Here is a 22,314-nt window from a genome sequence, read left to right as displayed (position 1 = left end):
GTTTAGCTTCTTGTACAGGCCATTCTTCATTTTACTGTGCTTTGCAGATACTGGTGTTTTTTTTTTTTTTTTTTTTTTTTTTTTTACCAACTGAAGGTTTGTGGCAACCCTGCATCAGGCAAGTCTACTGGCACCATCATTCCAACAGCATTTGCTCACTTCATGTCTCTTATGTCACATTTTGGTGTTTCTTGCAATATTTCAAACTTTTTCATTATTATCATATTTGAATTGGTGATCTGTGATCAGTGATATTTGATGTTACCACTACAGCTCAGTGAAGGCTCGACGATGGTTAGGATTTTTTTGACAGTATTTTTAAATGAAAGTACTTTTTTTTTTTTTTTTTTTTTAGCCAATGCTATTGCACACTTAATAGACCACAGTATAGGGACTTCCCTGGTGGCACAGTGGTTGGGAATCTGCCTGCCATTGCAGGGGACACGGGTTCGAGCCCTGGTCCGGAAGGATCCCACATGCTGCGGAGCAATTAAGCCCATGCACTATGACTACTGAGTCTGTGCTCCAGAGCCCGTGAGCCACAGCTGCTGAGCCCACGTGCCACAAACGCTGAGGCCTGTGTGCCTGGAGCCCATGCTCCACAAGTGAAGCCACCACAAGGAGAGGCCCACGCACCACAATGAAGAGTAGCCCCCCCCTCGCTGCAACTAGAGAAAGCCCGCGCATAGCATCAAAGATCCAACACAGCCATAAAGTAAATAATAAATTCATTTTAAAAGACCACAGTATAGTATGAACATAACTTTCATACGCAACGGGAAACCAAAAATTCGTGTGGACTCACTTAATTGCAATATTTGCTTTATTGCAGTGGTCTGGAACCAAACTCACAACCTCTAAGGTATGCCTGTATGTTTATATTCATGTGTCTCACGAAATCTGGAAAATTTTCAGCCAGTACTTATTCACATATTCTGCCTCTTTCTTTCTTCTTCTCAGGCTCCCACGATGCATATGTTGGTCCTTCCGATGGTGTCCCGTGGATCTCTTAGGCTCTGTTAGCCTCAATAACTTCCACTGTCCTATCTTGAAGTTCACTGATTCTTCTGCCTGCTCAAATTGTCTTTAAAGCCTTCTAGCCAATTTGTCACTTCAGTTACTGCAGTTTTCGGCTCCATATTTTTGGTTTCTTTTTTTGGTTCTCTTTGATATTTCTAGTTTGTTCACACATCATTTTCTTCACTTTCTCCACATCTTTAGTTCTTTGAGCATCTTTAACAGTTGTTTTAAAGTCTTTGGCTAATATGTCTGCCATTAAATCTCTTTCACGGACAGATTCTGCTGAATTCTTTTTTTTCCTTTCAACAGACCTTCCTGTTTCTTTGTATGCCTTGTGATTTTGTTGTTGTTTTTGCTGAACACTGGACATTTAAATCTAATAATAGCATAACTCTGGAAATCAGATTCTCCCCCTTCCCCAGCGTTTACTGGTTTGTTATTTATTTTTACTGTTGTAGGCTCTTTGCCAGGGATCAGCTGGAGATGTAAACTTCAGTTTTTCTCAGGTTTTTTCTGAGCCCTTCCCTGGATGTGCACAGTCACTTTTCAATTTTCTCATACATGCAATTGTTTTTGAGTGTCCTACTCTTTAATGTCTGGCTCCTGAGAGGTGGAAGGCAAAAATGAAGCAGGGAGAGGCTGCCATCCAGAGAGGGAGGCGCAGCGACAGTGGCTGCCCCCCCTTCGTCTGCACCCTAGTCAGAAGCAGCCGTCGGCGATGAGGCGTCGAGCCCTGACGTTCAGAGGACAGGATCCTCTTTGCCCAGAAGCAGCCGTCGGCGATGAGGCGTCGAGCCCTGACGTTCAGAGGACAGGATCCTCTTTGCCCAGAAGCAGCCGTCGGCGATGAGGCGTCGAGCCCTGACGTTCAGAGGACAGGATCCTCTTTGCCCACGCTGCTCCTGCAAGCTGCCCCAAGAACACGGGTACGCCCTGCCCTGGGGCTGGGCTGGGACACAGGAACCTGCAACTGCCCTGCCCTGGGGCTGGGCTGGGACACAGGAACCTGCACCTGTACGACGAGCTACAACTGTTTACTACGGCTTCCCCTGGAAACTGTAAGCCTTCAGGAGAGTAGAGTTCCAAAATAGTTATATCACTGGTGTTACTTTAAACATATTATTTTCTATGACTGATCCCAAGAAAATCTGAGGTATCAAACCAATAAAACCATGTAGTCAACAGTTTATAAAAATATATCTTTATTATTTCAATGTTCTTGCATGATACAGATACGTAGTCATATAAACATGGTCTTCCTGTTAAATATAAATTAAACACAAAAAACTATAAACAAATCAGCAAAATGACCAGAAAATCCTTCCAAACCATGAATCCTTATTAAAAGTGTACACAGGGGCGATGAACCAGTCTTAAACTACCATACTCTGAAACTTAACTGCAGCCAAATGTAAACGTTTAAAGAAGCAACAGAGGGCAAAGTGATATGGAATAAAACTATGATGGGCTTCTCAACTCCACATCCAGTGAGCCAGGCCAGCCAAACGACTCCATCTGACATTTCAGCAAAGTATCCTCTTTGTGTAAAAAAGATCAGGGCTCGTCCTCAAGCTACAGGGTAATTTCAAAGCAACCACAGAAGAGCACGGCCAGAAGACTTGGTCGTCAGGTAACTTCAGAACACGAATTCCAGATGATCCAAAGAGGAGGAAAACATCCACTCCACCCCAAAAGGCATTCCCAGAGCCCTAACTTAAAACCAGATTACTAACAATGACTACAGATCAGAACATAACCTGAAAATTCACAAAACTCACATATGCATGCACTACCTGGAAAACCCTTGCTGAACTTGAGAACAGAAAGGTTCAACCTCAAGAGAGGGTATGACATTGCGGCTAAGATACCCCAGGCGGAGCTGGCCCGACACGTTTCCCTGTAAATTCTGAGATCAGCACCCACGAGAGGCACGAGCTGCACACCTTCCCCACGCTCTTCTCTCCCAGGGGTGCGCGAATGCAGGGGACTAACTGTCACAAGTCTCTCACTGCCCCCTTCAGGGCTGGAGCAATTCAAATAGCTTGTGGGATGGTGCCAAGAACTACACCAGGCCCGCATCCCACACAGAGGGCAAAGTTCAGCCCCAACAGTTTCCACTCCTTACTAGGAAACAGCTTCATGCCAGCAGTTTGGAAACGGGAGGAGAGCCTGAGAACGCCATCACAGACCTGTGTCCGAGCTCCGCGGCAAGGACGGACGTCACCGCGTCCCAGGAGGCCCACCCAGACACAGTGTCCCGGGACGGGGTCAGCTGCGAGGCTCTGAGGCCATGGGGCTGCGGACCGTGGACAGGAGGTGCGACTTGTACGTCTTGCTCAGGCCTGTCATCCAGAACTTGAGCAGCTTGACGTTGTCCTCCTCGGACGCCCCGAGGATGCTCAGCAGCTTCTGTGTGTCCTCTTTGGGCCGGCTATCCACCTTGGTGAACTTAAAGAGGACCTTCACTTTGCTGCAGAAGACCAAAACCAAACACTCAGCTACCACAGAACCGTCAGCAGAGTTCTGGTCCTGGGGCCTAAACGGCTTCAAGACCAGCAACGGCTCGGCAGGCACAGCGGGAACTGAGACAGGAGAGGCGGCACAGCAGAGCGGCGGCTCGCGCCTGCACCCAGGGTCTCCCGTTTCCCCACCGCTGCTGACGCTGGTGCAGCCAAACAGGGAGATTAAAAAGACAAATGTTCCTCCCATTCATAAAAGGGACAGGTGGCTCCTAAGCGCCATTGTACTGTCTGAAATCAGAACAGTGTTTGACTAATTAAATTTGACAGAAAATTACTAAGAAGGCGGGAGGAAATACAGTAACTTGCTTAATAAGGAGGGAACATCTGCTCCCCGACCTTCCAATTCTTAAGTTAACTCAGCATCAAAATAACTGCCTCCCTTGGAGAGCACAGAGCAGCTTGAGGCTCAGGGGTGCGGGCTCACCTGCTCCAGGCCACCCAGCCAGGTCAGCGCGTGGTGGAGCCCTGCATCTCTCGTCCACACCCCCTCCCGCAGCAGCCACGGCCTCACCTCTGTCTCTGGCCACGGCTCCTGCTTCTCCTGCTGCCGGCAGCCCAGCCCTCCCCTGAAAGCACAGACTCTAGGGGCCGAGGTGGCACCCGCTTACTTCATCCACTCTTCCTTGAGGCAGACGAGGCACTGGTCGACCACGTCCACCGACAGATTCTGGTTGGTCAAAGCTGCTTCCACTTTACTCAGGATGGTGGGGCCAGCTGGGGACAAGCGGGGCACGGCGGGGGGGTCAGCACGGGGAGGGCAGGGGCGGCCTCAGCGCCCCCCAGCCCACTCGCCGGGGGGAGAGCAGGCCCTGCTCAGCGGCGCCCACCTCGGTCTGCGGCCACAGCACTCCCACTGGTCACGACAAACTCGTGCTTGCTGAGGGACGGCTCGTCCTCACAGCCGGCCGGCTGCAGGCTGGAGCGGGCGGCCGTGTGCACTTCCACCACCACAGCAAACTCTGCGGCGACACAAGACACGCTGCCCGTCAAGTGCTCTTCACCCCGGGACAAAGCCCCTCCTTTGCAGCTCCCAATCATCTCAGATCATCTGGAGAAAACTCCAGCCGCCTGAGCTGACCACTGGCACCTAAAATCTTCGGTAGCTTGTGAAGAGTTAAGGGTTCACTTTTGACTCAGTTAAACTAATAACGCACTGTATTATATCACTACAAATTACTGCGTATACCTCCACTGGTCTAATACCAACCAGCCCTGGGAGAGTGGCCCCGCCACAACCCATTTTACAGATGGGGAAACAGACTCAGAGAAGCTAAGTGACTTGCACAAGGTCACATGGCTAGTGGTGGTAACAATATCAAGCCCATCTCTGAGACGAGAGCCTGTGTTCTGAACACTGCCTCTTGGACTCATGGCCCAGCCTGGTTGCCGAGAGGGTGACAGCTCTGTGATCAACCTTCCCACCGCTCTCACAGATGTGCCTGGAGGAGGCCTAGACGTGCCAGATGCGGGGATGTGCACCCACAAAGGGATGTACTGACTCCCGACCCCCCCAGACCAAGAATGAGGGATGTCGATCAGCTTCCTGGCTCTGTCTAGAGCAGTAAGCTTGTCAGTCAGTACTGAGGGCGGAGGGGGGCAGAGCAAGGGCCACGGAGCTGATGAGCACCGGGGATGGATTTCAGGCAGATGAACACAGGAGAACAGAGAGGAAGGAAGACCACGAGGCGGAGGCTCAGTCCAGCGCCCCCTGAGCTGCCCCAGGGCCCAGGGCTGGGACCCGCCCCACAGAGAACCACACCCCAGTGAGCAGCCCAGCCCAACCCTCACCCATCTTCAAGACAGACACTAGAAGCCAACGCCACAGGGAAAGCTGGTCCTGCAACGTGGGTCTTCCCGCCTGAGGCCAGCAGGCATCGTCCTCAAACCCACAGCTGAGGTCCAGTCACGTGGTTTCACTTCTGAGCCCTGACATGCAGGGGCTCAGCCCGGACCGACGCGCGGCACGTACCTGAGGCCAGCACGTGGGGAGGGATCTGCACGTGGGGGCCGAGCCCCAGGAAGTTGCAGCGGTAGGCCTCCTCGTACTGGCTGCTGTAAGGGATGACGCGCACACAGCCCACGGGCAGCATGGTCTGAAGGACGGAACAACCCAGAGCTGAGCGCTGTCCGACCCGAGTCCCTCACCCACACCCCACGAGCCCCCTGCAGCTCGGTCCAGAGCCCTCGCATCCCGGCCCGCTCTGCAGGGTTAACTCTTCCATCATTCTCCGACTTCACAGACGTTCGTCTCTTCCCTCACCCACCAAAGGGATTCTAAGTTGTCTGAGAGATTGTTTCGTCTTGTACCTTCACGGGCCCAGGCAGACGGCTGGCATGCACACACGCTTAGAGCCGGACCTGGGCCTTGGCACCCCCTACACCTGTGGGACGGAGACAGCACGCCACACGTGCACTCCAGCCAGCCCGTCGATCAGGCTCTGTGCAGAGGACCACGTGGGGACCCAGGCCCGCCTCTGTGGCACAGGTGGCTTCTCAAAGGGATGCGGGGCTTGGGGAAGGGCGGATGGGAGAGTGATCAGTCTGTCAGGACAGCACAGACTCCTCACTCGAAATGAAAGCCAAAAATGACTACCTTTTTTTTTGGCCGCGCTGCGCAGCCTGTGGAATCTTAGTTCCCTGACCAGGGACAGAACCTGGGCCCTCGGCAGTGAAAGCACAGATGAATACCATTTTTAACAGTGGAGAAAAGCACAGGTCTTAGATTCAGGCGTGAACCTCTGCAACGAGGCTCTGGCACATCTTAACAGGTTTTTTAAAAACCCACTGGGCCAATACCGTCCTGCCACAAAACACAAAGGAACGCAGATCCTCTCACCCGAAGAACTTCAAAGGCTGAATGGACAAGGTCTGCGTCTCTACTTTTCCAGATCACCTGGTTCCCCATGAGGACGTGCCAGGCCAGTGTGCGGAAAGATGGGGCACCCAGGACCTGAAAAACACGGTGCACTGCTTTCTGTCCAGAGGAAGTTATTTGTGTGTTCGTCTAGAAACTTTCTCCGTAGAGTGAAGGAAGACGGGCAGGAGAGCGGAAGTCACCTATCTTCTCGGGGAGGCTGGGTGACGTGCCCGAAACCAGGAGGAGGGATGGCCCTGTGCTCACACCTGAAGGTCCGACCCCAGGGCTCTTGTACACTTCAAGATCTTTTCCCCAATTCTATTTTTAAAGATTTGAAGCAGATAAAGTATTAGCTTTTTGCAACACGTACCCTCTCTCTCTACACCCTTAACTTTGGCCTAACCACTTGAGAGAGAGCCAGGGTTGTGAGTCTTCAGCACCGAGGGAGAGCTCGGTCCAGATGCCGGCAGCCCAGGGCCGCCCGCTGAGTGGACCCCCGTCCGGAGCCCCGGCTCTAACCATGTCCTCTGGGCTGTGAGTCTCTCAATCTAGGGCTTGTGACTTCCTCATCTGTCCTGTTTTTATCCTGCTTTAATCAATTCCAATTAACTCCGCGGCACTGACATTTTAGAAGAGCTCAGCCTGTTGTCTTAGGGCTTGTGAAAATGGCCAGAAAAAAAGAGGAGGCTGTGACACTGCCTTTTACCAAACCCTACCAGCCCCCAAGGACTCCCACCTCCGGTGGAATTCAAGATCCCCTCCAGCTGTAATCCACATTAGCTGTAACCCACTGTAATCAACAAGGACTGCGGCCAAATCAAGGACGATTTAAATGAATGGTTTTCACCCCAAAGCCCCACAGAACACCTGCTGGTAAACCAGGCTTTACTTCATTTTCCAAAGTAAAAATAACTGTTTTCTGATAGAATTCATGCTCAATGTAAAAGTAAACAGAGAGAGGGTCTACGAAAGGCCAGCCTGCTTCGTGATCTAGCGGTCACTCCCGCTGCCCTCCCATGCGGCGAGCAGCCCCGCCCCCGCCCCGCCCCCCCGCGGTGCAGGCTCCCGCGGATGCAACTCCTAGGGTCGCAAGTTCAGGTTGTTTCCAGTTCTTTGTAAGAAAGGCCACCGTTTTCAATTTGCAAAGCATCTACGCTGTGTGCAAACCAACAATGCTGTTCAATTCCTTTAGAAGGTTCCAGAATGACAAGATTAGAGAACCATGAGAAGCCAACCGTTGGGCCTTTCTTTAGAGAAACCCCCTGCATCCTCACTGAGCCTGGGGCTAAGACACCCCAGATGCCCCCTGTCATCTTCAGCCACCCACCAAGAAGGTTCCTGGTCACCCCTGAACACAACAGATCCAAAGGAAAAGGCGTGCTGGATGGAGATGAGCCGGAAGGAGAGGACGGGGCTCTTGTCCTGAGTTTCTGATCCGGGCTCTACCTCTCTACCGCCTACCTGCCTCATGTGCCGAAGGGATTTAAAGACAGAGAGCTTTCGGGGCTGCCAGTTTCCACAGTCTGAGAGCGAGGACGAATCCGCTGGGCACTTGGTCGGCTCCCGCCCCTCGGCCCCCTCTTTCTCCTCCTCTCCAGCCTCAGAGCTGCCCCAGCCTTCCGATTCCTCTTCCAAGTCTGCAAGACAGACAACAAATTCGGTTACGAAATGTGCGTCCCTAGATTCCTTCGCTCTCTGGATGCAAGTCTTTGCACACGATCACTGCAGCCCAAGGCATCTCGTGGTTAAACCGGCCAGAAGGCTACTGATTTCTGGTTCGGACCAGCTGTCTACACTACCTGCTGCCACTGGAGCCCTGGGGTGGGCCAGGAGGGTTCAGTCTGCTATGTTCTGTCCACTGCCGGCTGGAAAAGTCAAGTCAGCGCTAAGGACGCTAACAGTGTGTGGGCGCTCCCCTAAAGACGTCCACACATTCTGTCCTTTAATCCTCTCGCCTGCCCTGGGTCAGTACTGCTCTCCCCGTCTTACAGAAAGGAATATCTGCTATCTCAATTCATCGTCACGACAACCCCAGGAATGCAGCATCCTCACTGCACAGCTCGAGTGAAGGGGCCTTGCTGTGCGCACAGGACACACACATCTTGGAGCCCGGAGCTGAAGGCAGGTCTGTACAGGCTGCAGCGTGTGCTCTGAACCCCTATGCTCACCCTGGGACCAAAATACGACCCAAGACCAGACAGTGAGCACCGCACGCCTGCACTCCTCTCCCCCGACGCACTCGGCTCTCCATGCAAATAAATCTCACCAGCAGACTGCCCTTGCCACCGTCACTAACCTAGAAACGTGTCATCGCTCCGATAAATGGTTCTGGGCCGACCGTACTGTGAGGGCGCGTAAGTGGACCGCGCTTCTGTCTTCTCCGAGCGAGCCCTGCCCTTGATGAACCCGCCCACCCTCCCCTTCGCAGGGAAGCCTGCTCAGGTGCAGGTCACCGGACGACAGGAACAAGTTCCAAACAGCTCCAGCTTGTTCAGGTCAATCGTTTGCAAAAAGAAGCACGTTGTAACAGAGGACACACAAGACGCATCATGAGTCTCGTTCACCCCGCCCCACATTTGAGATCCTGGACCTATGTCACTGAAAATCCAACCATCTCCAAAAGAAAAGCAGACTCCCAGACAACCCTGGGCAGTTACGTAGAACACCCAGATGTGGAGACCTGATGGCAAACCTGGGGAGGGCCGCCCAGTTACCAGGAGGCTTGGGAACCACCGCCCTGATGAAAACCTCGGGTCCAACTAAAGGACACCATTTTACTGTTGAAGAGCAGAGAGCAGGTCCCCATCCAGACAGGCCGAGTAAGTGCTTCTTGTACGATAGGGACACAAAAGCCTCACTCAACCCACCTCTCCAGAGCGACAGCCCCGGGGATGGTCCTTCCCAACCTGCCCAGACAGACTCTTACACGTGACTGTCAGGGAAGATGAGGCAGGAAATCACAATAAAACCACGAAGAGCAAAGGGCGAGCTTTTGTAGACACGGCTCCTGGGGCCCCCTCCACCAGCTCTCTCTGCTGGGATGGAGGAGAGGGGAGCTAAGCACGGGCCGACCCCAGGCCACCGCCGGCAGAGGCTCCCAGCACAGGCACCTCCCAGCTCACCCGCCAGCTGCTCCATCTGGACCAAGGTGTCCTCAGTGGGCGCGCCTTCCAGGAGCTTCTCGGTCAGCCGGCTGCCGCACGCCTTCAGGAGCCTGGGAAACACAGTGCCACCTATGCAGTGTTCTCGCCGAAAGGAAAACTAGACCTGAAGCCAATCAACCCTCCTGAGCTAACGACTGGTTAACAGAAAACATGGGCATAAAAGAACGAGTTGAGAACCACCACGAGGATTCGATCAGCCACAGGGGTTCCTACAGGACGCACAGCCCAGGCCTCTAACAAAAGGCAGGGAGGCTGGGGCAGAGGCGCACGAGGCGCTGCTCTAGACTAAGAGGCCTGGCACGATCCGCGCCTGTGTGGTGGTGCGCTGGTTCCAATGCCAGAGTCAACTCGGAGGCAAAGCAGGAAACGTGAACATGGACTGGACTGGATGATGCTAAGCAATGAGTCCATTCTGTTGCATGTGATAATGGGTTTCTGGTTGAAGTGGTACAACTAAGATTTGCTTTAAAAAACATTCCAGAAAAAAAAAAGTGAAGGACAGATGAAAAATCAGTGAAAGGTCGCTAACTGCTGAAGTAGGAGGGAGTGAAGTTCCTTGTAGTATTATACTTTGGGTCTGTCTGAAATTTTCCCAAATTAAAATAATTCCTAGGGGCTTCCCTGGTGGCGCAGTGGTTGAGACTCCGCCTGCCAATGCAGGGGACACGGGTTCGTGCCATGGTCTGGGAGGATCCCGCATGCCGCAGAGCGGCTGGGCCCGTGAGCCATGGCCACTGGGCCTGCGCGTCCGGAGCCTGTGCTCCGCAACGGGAGAGGCCACAACAGTGAGAGGCCCGTGTAATGCAAAATAATAATAATTTCTAAAAGATAAGAGGAACTGTCTGCCAGGTGGGGGAGACAAATATTTTTCTCTTTAGTTTGCAGGTTCTCAGAAGCTGCACTCAAGGATTATATGTGAGGAACGTCACCCACACTAGGACCTGATTTAGGTGATGCTGCACAGGAATGAGAATCTGGGGAGTCTTTGGAAGGAACATATCCTGCAGTGGGAGGAAGAGAAACAACCTGTGGCCGGAGGACAGACTGTGGTGGTTTCTAAGTATGTCCAGAAATCTGTCGGTACTCCTCCCTTCCAACAGCGGGGCCCGGTCCTCCCCTCCCGCCTAGGCTGAGCTACTCCTAACAATCAGGTGCAGGCAGGGCCCGTGTGCTGCTGAGGCTGGGTCATGAGAGCCAGCAGAGCCCACCTCGCTCTCCCCGGATCACCCGCACGACCGTGGCGAGCAGAGGCCTCCCGCCCACGGCCAGACCGACCTGCCAGCCCCGAAGGAGCCCAGCCTTCACACGACAGCAGCTCCGCCTAAGGACCAGGGCCAGAACGGCCCAGCTCAGCCCCTGTCTGAGTCCTGACTCACAAGTGCTGTGCGAGACAAGCACTCACTGCTGCTCACAATAAGGGAGACCGCTGGTCTTGGTCTAGGAACTTCACCTTAAAATTATGGCTGGGAAGGGAGCTCCACCTTAACGTGACTTCCACGCACTCAGAGGCGAGAAGGACTGAACCCAGTTCAGGACTCACGCGTCACAGCACAGACCTGTCAGCAACTGTCCCCCCCAAGCTGGGCACAGTCCGGCCAATGCCCCAGCGGCCACGAGAAGACCGAGTCTGCTTACCAGGCGAAGGAGGTGTGCAGGCACGCCCACAAGCTGTCATCGTTCGTCAAGGACGTCAGCGAGCGGGCAGCGTTGCCGTTCCTTTGGTGCAGGAACGGTGTGAAAGCAGTGTTCATCCTCTGGGCACGCTGTGGGCACCCAAACTGCTCCGCCTCAAACACCTGACACACAAGGGGAAGGAGAAAGACCCTTAACGACAAAAGCAGCCAGCAGCCCAGGCCCCAGTCTGCTCTCTGGGCCAAGAGCAAAGGGCCCCGGGTCTCATCCCAAAGAGAACAGCTTTGTCCCCCCGCTGGATCAGAAGCCACCTGACAAGAGGCTCAGTTAGGAGTCTCTCCTGCGGCCTCCCCGACACCGACTCTTTGGCACGTGACGGGGCTCAGGGGGCATCTGCGCTTTCCAGGCACCCCCGTTTCCAGGCACGGGGGGCTTCTGCTGCTCAGACCCTGTGTGGGTGGGACACGTGACCACTTCCTGCGATGGGGGAGAGGAGCCCGGCCTCCAGCCCCACCTGTGCACCCCAGCAGGCAACTGGGCAGCAACACCACTCCAGCCTGACCACAGCGCGCAGACCCCTGCTTGCCTGCGATGGACAAACACGCTGCTGGGGCTTAAGCACTGTTTGTTCCCAGAGCACCACTGGCCTATCCTGGGCGGCCCTGGAGATGCAGGGCCGTGGCTGGAGATGCATGGTAGGTGCAGGTCTGTCACACCACTAGTGGACAGGCTGCTGAAATGATGGTCAGAGGAAGCAGAGACAGCGGGGATCAAACCAGGCCTCTGACTGCAGTAAAGGCAGAGCCAAGCGAGAAGCAAGACGACGACAGACTCGAGAGAGACACTGAAGCCAGTAGGACTGGCCGGCCCCGGGCCTATCGCCGCAACTCCGACTCCGCGGCGGCCAGGGGACCCCCAGGCAGGAACGCTGCCCTGCTCCTGGCCCCTCGCACACAGCCCTCCCTCCCCCCGCCCACTGCCCTGCCTCGGGGCCACCTTGAGCGCCTTGCCCTGGAGCTCGTCGATGATCCCACGGATCTTGCCCAGCAGGAAGGGCCAGGAGTTGATGAGGTAGATGCGGTCCATCATGATGGCGATGATGCTGTACCAGCGCTGGAAGCCCCGGGCCAGGCTGTCCTTGATGAAGAATGTGTGGCTGAACACAAAGCCGTGCTGCTCGTCCCCAAAAAAGATGGGGCCCTCGCGGCCGGGGCACACCTGGGACACAAGGACAGCGCTGCAGGACACCGCCCTCTGCGCGCTGCAGCACTCAAACCCTTGTTGCGCTCACTCTTCTTTCTGCGCTAATTAATCAGCATCAGTTACAGGGAGAGTGGAAAGGGCAAGGATGAGAAAGGAAAACTCTGCTCATCTCTCCCGTGACCGAACTTCCTAAAGAGAACGTTCATTACCATGAAACCCAAGGACCAGTAGGTTCGTTAATTTTTCTTACCTTGAGTCATAAATAACTCGTATACAAGTATTACATCTACCCCAGGCTCAGATTTGCCAACATCACTCATCTGGAACATACCAGAGAACTGGCAAGTCAAAACAGCCACTGCAGAGTCCACGTAATAAAAAATCTGCATACGTTATGTGTAGGAGAGAACGTGGGTCTCCCTCACACCACACCCACTCTTACACACAACCCCACCAGACACCGTCAGTTGCCCACCGGCAGGGACACAGCCAGGCGGGCACATGGCAGCAGTGAGTGAGGACGATCAAGTGGGGCAGTGACAGGAAGTGTGAGCGACTAGACTGTGAACTCTGTGACAAAGACGCAGAGGCTAAGACAACTCGACAACGGCAGCCACGCATCTTAGAAACGCAGACTCACGCCTCGGTCGGCTAAGAGAGCACGTGATGAGCACTGAGGCTCTGATGTGACAGAGACGACACGAAGGTGACATCTGATGGGAGCCACACACCTACAAACACTTCACACCTTAGCAACACGTCCACGAAGAACGAATAATGAAAGCCCAGTGCTTAAAATGGTAAGTTAGCAACGAACCAGGGTGCAACGTGACTCACTCCAGGACCTGCCCGGCCGTCTCCGGGCTGCCGCCTGCCTTCCTTCCCGTAACCGACACCGAGCTTGCTCAGGGAGTGCTGGCGCGCACGTGAGCGACTCTCGCAGAGGCCCCGGGTCACGGGTGCTCACCTCACAGCTCAGGCTCCGCACACAGGCCTGGCGGACGATGCTGAAGAGCTGGGGGTGGTTGGGGTGCTGGTGACTGACGTACTTGATCGAGGTCTCCTTGTCATGGCTGATGTACCCAGGATGCCCTGCAGCAAGTGACCGGCAGCCCTGCCCACGAGAAAGGGAAGAAAACCAGTTAGCCAGCAACATGCTTGCTGACTCTTATGCAAATCTCAAGCAGAAAATTCAATCTGTTTTCACATAAGAACAACCGGCTCCTAGAGTTATACTTGACTGAGGATTTCCGTGTTTCCCGAGTAGGAAAGTCAGGATGCACACATCACAAAGGTCGTCAGAGGGCATCGAATCTACTGAACACAGAGGTCACTGGACCTCATCTACTGGCACTTATGCAGCAGGGATCCCGAAGAGCTCTGTACCCATCACCTCACCTAATCCAAGGAGCAAACCTGTGAGACAGTGACCGGGAGAATCCCCACCTCACAGGTGGCAAAACTGAGGCCCGGAGCCTCCGTCCTCGATCCGGGCGCGACCACTTGGCAGGGACCTCGTGCCAAGGGAGGCTGCCACACTCTGGCACTGGCGTGGCCGCCTGAGAACACATGCTCAGACCCCCTGCCATGGGGAAGGGGCCCGACCGGCGGCCCTGGCTGCTGCCCCTCTGAAGCCACCGTCACGTTGGCGCCAATGCTGTGAGCCCCGGCGGCAGCCCCCAACCTGGGACTGCGCACAGAGGCCCCGGAGCCAGCCCCTCCCTGGGCGATGCAGGACGCCTCCCAAGGCCGTTCCAGCTCAAGGACCCGCCCCCAAGGCCCCCACCGCGCAGGCCTCCTTCCTGCCTGCCTCTCCATCACAGGCAGCGGCGTTCCCAGCGGAGGGCCCTCCCCACCTCTGCTCCCCACCCTCGATCCCTCACAGTGAATCAGTGCTCGAGCTCAGCGACTGCTTCTCAGCGGAACGAGGCTAACACGGCTGGGTTGTTGTCCACCCTGTAGTGACAGGTCCAACGCCACCCTGATTTCCAGTCCCGACCCAGGGCTCCACGTGAAGCAGCAGCCTGGTGCGGGGACCTAACCTTCATCCCCCAGAGCTCACGAAGCGGGCAAGGTGCCCACGAGGTGGACGCCAGACTGACGGACGGGAGCCGAGAAGGCAGCGCACGGACACGAGTGAGCGAGGCGAGGCCGGAAGGGCAGGCCCCACGGTGGTGGCCAGCGTCGGCTGGCCCAGGGTGGTCTGAACAAGCTAAAGCTGGGACGCAGGGAAAGGACTGGAGGGAAGGAAAGCAGCAAGCGCACACCACATGGCCCACGGCGCGCGGCCTCCGCGGAGAAGAAACGCCCCCGACGCCCCAGGAGACACTGGCCTCGCACATGTCCGACTTCTTGGGCCCCGGGCTGCTGGACTCCGCGCTGGCCCCTTCCGCCGGGCTGTGGGCGCGGAGGCGGCTGCTCATCTGGATGCCGCCCTCCTCTTCCTCAGCGTGCTCGCCCCGGCCGGGGCCGTCCCCGCTCCCCGCCCCTTGCGGAAGCGGGGCGTGCAGGACCTCTGTGCAGAAGAGCGTGCGGGGGCCGTGGAGCTCGCAGAAGTGACAGAGCGCGACGATGGCATTCATGGCGCCCTGGAGACTGTGCCAGGCCTGCTGGGGAGAGGAGGGAAACGCCATGAGCTGGCCCCAGAACCTGCCGGCTCCAGAGCCCAGCGACCTCTGCTGTCCTCAACGGGTTTCTGTCCAGCAGAGGCAGGTCACCCAGCCAGGCAGCACTGCCCAGCACCCACTCTGGGCCAGCACTGCATCGGCGGCAGGGGACACAAAGCAGACACCGTCCCTGTCCACAAGGAGTTAGGACAAAGAGGAGGGAAAACTTAATGCGGGATCACACAGAAACCCTTCAGTCAGGACTGTGCCGGCAGGGCCACGAGGTGGGCAGATGGGGACGGACACACACACACACACACACACACACGCGCCGCCCTGGACACGGACACACACACACGCCGCCCTGGACACGGACACACACACACACACACACACACACACACACACACACACACACACACACACACACACACACACACGCCGCCCTGGGGGCATCTGTTCCATGGACAGCAGTGGGACGGACACACACACACACACACACGCGCCGCCCTGGACACGGACACACACACACGCCGCCCTGGACACGGACACACACACACGCCGTCCTGGACACACACACACACACACACACGCACACGCACACACACACGCACACGCCCTGGGGGCATCTGTTCCATGGACAGCAGTGGAGCGGCTCCCGTGTGCCGGGCGATGTTTCAGGTGATGTGATGCTGCCTCACGGAGCTTACCTTCCAGGAGGGCAGGGACACACGGCACACCGCTTCCTCTAGTGCGGTGACCGCATTAGGGAGACACGGACAGGGGTCCAGGACAGAGAAACACTGGAGGAGGGGGGATGTAGTTTCAGACAAAAGGACTCCCAGGTGACAGCAGAAGGAACAGAGGGCACCACGGGGGCTGAGGAGAGGCCGTGACGGGGCCTGAATGTCTGCAGAGCCGGGGGGTGAGGGCAGAAGACAAGCAAGAGGTGGATTTTAGGGACCCTTCTAGGCCATGGTAAGACCCTGAACTTTTCTTCAAAGATCAGAGAACCTTTGGTGGGTTCTGATGAGAAACACAATAAATTAGAATGTTATTTTAAAAGGTCGTTCTGGCCACTGTGCAGGAGCCAGGGCGGACACAGGGAAGCGAGCTGGCCTGGGCCAGGGTGCGTGGGGGAAAGCGCTGAGGACCGTCAGAGCGTGAGTGTGTCCCAAAGAGATATGCAGACGCTGCTCACGGGCGGACTGTAGAGCACAAAGAAGGAAGCGGGGGACGTGGGGGATGGGAGAAGACAGCCGAGAGCAGCGCCTACTAAGCCTCCAGTGGAGATGATGATGACAGGCCACGGGAGATGGGAGTGGGGCAGCCAGGGCTGGGGGACCTAGGCCCCAGAGCTCAGACGTGGGAGGGAGGAAGAGCTGGTCAAGATGACAAAGGAGGACAGGCAGTGAGGTGAAGTCCAGTATCACGCCGGAGACCACGTGAGCAAAATCGCCCCGGAGGAGGGCAGCAGAGGGCGGGGAGGGCGTAGCGGGAACGCAGGCGCACTGCCCTCTGCGGGGAAACCTTAAAGGTGGGGCGTCTGTCCACTGGGCTCCAGCAGGTAGTGCAGAAACAGAGGCGGGACAGTGACCACCCAGCCGACGTGACACGTGTGACACAGCAGGGCCTGGGAGCCAGGCTAAAGTGGGAACAAGTCTTCTCCAGACCACAGCATCCAAGAGCCACGTGTGGCAGCTCAGATCCGAATTAACGACAGTGAAGAGCCCCCCTCCTGTCTCGCCAGCCACATGTGGCTCGCGGCCACCATTTTAAAAGGACAGCACAGACCGTGGGAGGGACATTTCTATCACCACAGAAAGTTCTCTTGGACAGCCGTGCTCAAAGCAGTGAAGGACAATTTCAGTTACTGACGTCTGACTGTGTAGTGGACACCGGCAGGATCCACTGGAGAACGCCAGCCCCCATTACAGAATCAAAGGTCAGACATGCTCTGTGCTCACCCCCTGGTCAGCAGGCGCAGGCCTGAGCGTGGCCTGGCCAGCCAGAGGCACCTGCTTGGGACGCTGAACCCAGACGACAGAGGCAAGGCAGCGGACAGTGTGAACACGCACAGCGGGGGCGGGGAGTCCGCGGAGCGGGGCCCGGGGAGCGGCACCCTCGCCCACCGGGCCCGGCGGGTCCCTCCACGGGCCCTCGAGAGGCCTCCCGCTGGCGGCCGCACTCGGAGCCACTTCGCTACCCGCCTGCTCGCTCTGCCACCACCCGATGTCTGCGGTCAACCACTCAGCTGACATGGGCCGCCCACCTGCCCGCACAGGCTAGTAGGAGCGGCAGAGGCCAACCCAAAGGAGACATCTGGGGGTCAGACAGGGGACAAGAGGGGCAGCTGGAGGCCATGGTGAGCCAGGGCACGGAGGGCTCCCGGAGGGAGACAGTTTAAGACAGGAGGACATTTAGCTGGAAGACCTTGAGCTCCATGGAGATTCTAACAGCAGAGGGCCAGGAGGGCAGGGCCGGTGAGGAAGGCCCTGAACTCCGCCCCCAGCCCTCCAGCGGCTCGCTCCTCGTGCGCGCGGCCTCTCCCTGCACGCCCCCTGCTCAGAGAGGGCCCTCGGCAGTGATCACACCCAGCCACCTCTCTCAGCTCCCGACACACAGTGGGCACCAAACTGACGGGGGGTTGACAAGTGAATTTAGGAGCTGCCTGGAGAGAGGACAGTTGTTGCCACAGAAAGGGGAATGCTCGTGGATGATGTCAACACGAACCTCTACACCCAGCAGGACCACACAGCCACTACCCCGCCCAGGTGACAGCCAGCAAGGCCATTTCCAAACGAGTCAGGCACTGCAACGGCGGTCAATACCTCTGCTCTAAGACCTGACGCTTTCTAGGTAAGGAAAAAAATGAGAGCCAATTCTAAGAGCAGTGGGCATCGGGAAAAAAAAAAAATGCAAGCAGCTTACAGCCAATCTCAAGTGAGAACATCACACAGAGGATGTGGTTCTGAGCGGCTCAGCAGGCCACTTGCCTCGTAAGCAGCAAGCGACGGAAAGCCGATGTTGTGGTCAAAGTCTACAGCCATGCTTCATAAAGGAGCCCTTGTCATACAGGTACTTATATTTATATTTAAATGTCTACATAAAATATAAGATATTTAAAAATATAAAGTCCTCATCCTTCCTGCTCTTGGTTATAAGGGGGCAGCACCCACGTCATGCCCATTTAGCCCTTCCGACCACAGGCCCACCCTTACATGGGAAGGAGAGAGCAGAGGTGATGTTGCTAAGCTACTTCCCGTGGGACAGGCTACTCTTACTTTCCTTTAAATGGGAAGCACTCCTGTCTGACAAGAGTTCTGACTACTGGAATCAGGGGTGCCACAGCCTAGATAAAACGTAGCTCTCCAGACCTGCGCACGCGGAAAAACGTCTTTCTCCAGCCCCGAGCAGCCAGGTGACCTCCGACAGGTCCAAATACCTCTCGGCACTAGCCTAAAGCTGCGCCCCACAGGCCTGGGAGGGAACTACGGCCCGTGGCACCCGAACTCGGGCAGCATGAGGCCGGGTCTCCACTCACTCTCGGATTCCAATCTCTCTCTACCGGATGCCCAACAGTCCTTCCTTTCCAACCAGCCTTCCAGAAACCAAGAGGCAAAAACCCTCCCCCGCCCGACAGGCTCAACATTACACCCTGAAACGCAAGGTCCTGTCCACGCCCCCTCCCATCGCCGACAGTGACGTGGGCACGACCCCCTCCCGCGGTGCACCCTGGCCCGGGTCCCTCTACCCCACTGCGGTCCGCCCGAGGACCACGGAAGGTTAAGGATGCGCTGAGCCCGGCAGCTCTCGAGCCGCATCACACACGCTGCAGCTCCCCGACGGCGGCCCGGCCTCGTGCACGGGGGACAGACGTGTGACACCCGAAGGTACCGCGGCGTCGCGCCACTGTCACTCAACCACTGGTAACCTGGCGCCTCAGCATGTCCTCTCGGAGACCCGGGTCCCCCGGCCACTCCGAGGGCCCCCGCAGGGCTGCCAAGTATCCCCGCGCTGGGGACCCAGTACCTCCGGCCGCCGCGACGCACCCCTTCCGCAACCAGGCCGCGCCCGACCGTACCCGCCATACTGGTCGCCCCTCAGCTCCAGGGTCGCCGAACCCTGCCACCCCGCCCCTCAGCCCGGCTTCCCCGGCCGGCGGGCTCGGCCCCCCTCGCCCTGGACCGCGCGGCCCGACTGACCGGACAGGCCGGGGAGCCGCCCTGGCTCCAAGCTCTAGGTCGCGTCGCGTCGCGCCGCGCCCCCCTCCTGGGTCTCCGGCCCTCCCCTCCCTCCCCACTCTCTCGGCCTCCCTCCGGGTCCGCGAAGTGGCTCTCCTCACCGTGTACCCTCACAGATCCGCCGCGCCCGCCTCGGGGCGCGTGACTCGGCCGGGAGGTACCACCGCCCGGGCCGAGGAGGGGGAGCGGGCCGTCCGACGCCCCCACCCCGCGAGGCGCGCGGAGCCCCACCAGACTCACAGCCCGGGAAGACAGCACGAGCCCGGCAGCTCCAAAATCCGGCGGAACGCTGCAACAGCTGCCCGACCCCCTCCGCCGCCCCAGCCCGTGCCCCCACCGAGAAGCCCGGAGTGGTTCCGCCCGCGCGGGCGGGGGCGGCGGAGGAAACCATTCCAGAAGGGGGGGAAGGATGCTTTAATTAAAAAAGGTTTTTAAAGAGATTTGAGGAAAAATATATCTATCCTAGGACTCCCAGTCCACACCGAAGGAAGAAAGAAAGAGAACGTCGCGACGTTATAAATGACGCTGTAATTCCTTTTGGTTTCACCGTTAGTTTTCATTAAATTTCCGTTGGAACTAGTCTTCGGTGGAACGTGCGGGCAGGGGGCGGGGCGGGAGACGGTCGCCCGGTGACGCGCGAACTGCGCGACGCCGGGGAAGGCGGGGTGGGGTGCGCATGCGCGACTGGCTCCCTCTCTTCCCTACCCAGCAGCGCGTCAAGTTTTTTAAAAAAACGTAGTTATCGAGTGATAATCTTCTTGAACCTGGGCGCCTTTTATTCAGCCTGTGTACTTAGAGGTCAGTCCGAAAGCCCTCAGGGCGTGATGTGACGTGGCCGAGGGCTGCTGGTTGACTTGCGGGGCCGCTTCTCTCTGGCTCATGAATTTTACTGAGTTTGCCAAATGCTCTTTGAAAGCCTTAGTGGAAAGGTTCCAGAAATGTTTGCAGCCTCCTAGTATGTCTGTGCCTTTCCAACTTGTAAAAGAAAACATTTCCAACAACTGTAATCTTGTTATTTCCCATTTTCTCTTAGTGGTAGTTGTTCTTGAAACATTGGTTTAGTCGGGTTTTAAGCCAAGAAAAAAATTGCTTTTTCATTTTGTAACTTTAATTCCAGGAATTAACTTCCTCAGTTTGTCACTGGAGGACACCATCTTGATCAGATTATCCTTATTTCCATGATGATAGAGCTAATGGAGGTCCCAAGTGAAGGAAGGTTTATTCAACCACTGACATTTTCAATAAAACTCAACGCGCATTCGACGGCAGCTCGACCCCATTTATGCCATTAATATCTTTGCCAGCACCACTTTTGGAGGTGCTTTCTCAAATAAATCTATAGATCTGTTTAAAAGTAACAACTACAGGGCAATTCCTTGAATTAGTGAATTGTACCAAGGGTTAATTAAACTGACTCAAAGAGGATAAACTTTTAGGGACATTCAACAAAAGGGACATGTCAGAGGTCAGAAAATGTAACCCACCTTATCAGTGGGAAAAGCGATCAAAACTCAGCAGCAATGTTCACAAAGTATAGGTGGCAATACTCCCCAATAATGCTCAACTAAATGAAATACCATGCTAAACTCAGAGCTTCTATCCCATAACAGGAATGTTAAGAAATGTTACCAAAAGTGTTGGATGTACTCTTGCCTGGCATTTATAGTCCAGAACATGTTTTTCCATCACTGAAATGGGCTCAATCAGAATTAAAGATGTCTTGATGCTTTTCTGCCTTCCTACTGCCAAACGAAGGGGCTTTACTGGGGATGTATTGACAGCTGAGCATCCAGACTGAGGGGGTGCTTCACGGATGCCAGTTGCCAAGACCACAGAGCCAAGTGAAGAGAGAAAAGTAAAAGTCTCACTGTGAAAATGTCCTTTGAGGTTTTCAGGTGCACTCTCCCTAACATATGCCCTTGTGTAGCTATAGAATACAGCTGGGCTTTATCTTTGAGTCAAAACCACCATGTCCCTGAATTAGTTTTCAGTTTCAGAAGGAAGAGGTATGTTTTATTTGTAGGCAAGTTGGATCTAACACTTTTAATCATGTCATTATTTTAAGGGTACTATAATAGGTTCCCTGTTATAAAATTAAATAGTAATCTCAGCTTTCATTTCTTGCATTCCCTGGGTTTTTAGATATGTGTAACAGTTTGGGAGTCTGTCCAGCTGCTGAACGGCAGCAAGCAAGTAATGGGTAATATTTCAGAAGGAGAACTCGTGCAGGACTTGTATATCACGTTGAGGTTTTGGGATATTAGACAGTCAACTCTGCGTATAAGGTGTCCGGCCAGTTGCAAGGCAAGAATTACTAGTCGTCCAATATTATCTCTTATAAAAAAAAAAAAAAAACCCTACAGTTTATTTTGCATTTTTTATCACAGCACTTTCAGGAAACTTTAAAAAAATTAATTCCCCTCCCCAATTAGAATTCAACTGATAGCTTGCTTGTGTTTTAATCTAATACTAGCCGCTTCTTAAACCCCAAGCAGCTACTTTTTAGTCTAATAATAAACTTTAACAGTCCATTATGGATACAGGCTTATTAAATGCCTTTTACAATTAGCAAAAGTTCTCTGGTTTCAGCTTTTGATTTTAGAACAGGATACAGATAGGATTTTGTCTTTGTGCACCACCGTTAAGTAATTTAACTGCCTAAAAAGAGTAGCCATCATATTTCCCCATTCACAAGTATCTGATTTACCCTGTCATTTATTTTCTCTGGGCCCTTTGCAACTGCTCAGGCTTACATGCAAATAACAGTTTTCTTCTACAAATTGGCTACTGTTTCAAGTTGCAACCCAGAAACTTAGAATTTACAAATCCAAAACTGCATCTTTGAAAAGCAAGCAATAGAAGAGAATTAGAACACAAGTTGACCATTGGCATAGACAGAGGAGGGAATGTGAACAAGGACGGTCCACCTGTGAATGCCACGCTTAAAAAGCTAAGAGAGGTTTATAAGACCCTCTGCTAAATTATGTACTAGAAAAGTAAAAGCATTTGTCCCTGGTTAGATGACACAGGCATTATATGCTGTTAGTAGGGCTAGTTAGGATTCTT

At 55.0% G+C, this 22,314-nt stretch overlaps 1 protein-coding gene across 10 annotated transcripts; it reads right to left on the bottom strand.

The window, feature by feature from the left end:
- Positions 1-2,205: 2,205 nt before the first annotated feature.
- On the bottom strand, positions 2,206-19,581 carry FLCN (folliculin). 10 transcript variants are annotated; one of them, XM_060291305.1, is made up of 12 exons: positions 19,489-19,581; positions 14,666-15,004; positions 13,366-13,512; positions 12,192-12,413; positions 11,199-11,359; positions 9,522-9,613; positions 7,861-8,036; positions 6,379-6,492; positions 5,512-5,635; positions 4,370-4,501; positions 4,151-4,256; positions 2,206-3,490 (listed from the first exon to the last, which is right to left on the bottom strand). In XM_060291305.1, exons 2-12 carry the CDS (start codon positions 14,978-14,980, stop codon positions 3,289-3,291), a joined length of 1,791 nt encoding a protein of 596 aa, XP_060147288.1. In that variant the 5' UTR covers positions 14,981-15,004; positions 19,489-19,581; the 3' UTR covers positions 2,206-3,288. The 10 variants fall into 10 exon arrangements, with proteins under 10 accessions (XP_060147288.1, XP_060147290.1, XP_060147287.1 ...); XM_060291307.1 differs by having other exon boundaries at positions 14,666-15,007; positions 19,489-19,555; XM_060291304.1 differs by lacking the exon at positions 19,489-19,581 and adding an exon at positions 19,350-19,476.
- Positions 19,582-22,314: the final 2,733 nt, after the last annotated feature.

Source organism: Globicephala melas, chromosome 20 (genome assembly GCF_963455315.2).
Source record: "Globicephala melas chromosome 20, mGloMel1.2, whole genome shotgun sequence".
Classification (NCBI taxonomy): Eukaryota; Metazoa; Chordata; class Mammalia; order Artiodactyla; family Delphinidae; genus Globicephala; species Globicephala melas.
Note: the sequence above shows the minus strand (reverse complement) of the source record. Positions and strands in the feature narration are given on the sequence as shown.

Bases quoted from the DNA above. Each gene is read 5' to 3' on its own strand.
- FLCN (XM_060291301.1), bottom strand. From the start codon at position 15,031: ATGGCGTTTCCCTCCTCTCCCCAGCAGGCCTGGCACAGTCTCCAGGGC. The intron at 12,414-13,365 runs GTGAGCACCCGT...CTTGTGTCCCAG, and splicing joins TGCGGAGCCTGAGCTGTGAG to GTGTGCCCCGGCCGCGAGGG. The intron at 11,360-12,191 runs GTGGCCCCGAGG...CTTGTGTGTCAG, and splicing joins TCCAGGGCAAGGCGCTCAAG to GTGTTTGAGGCGGAGCAGTT.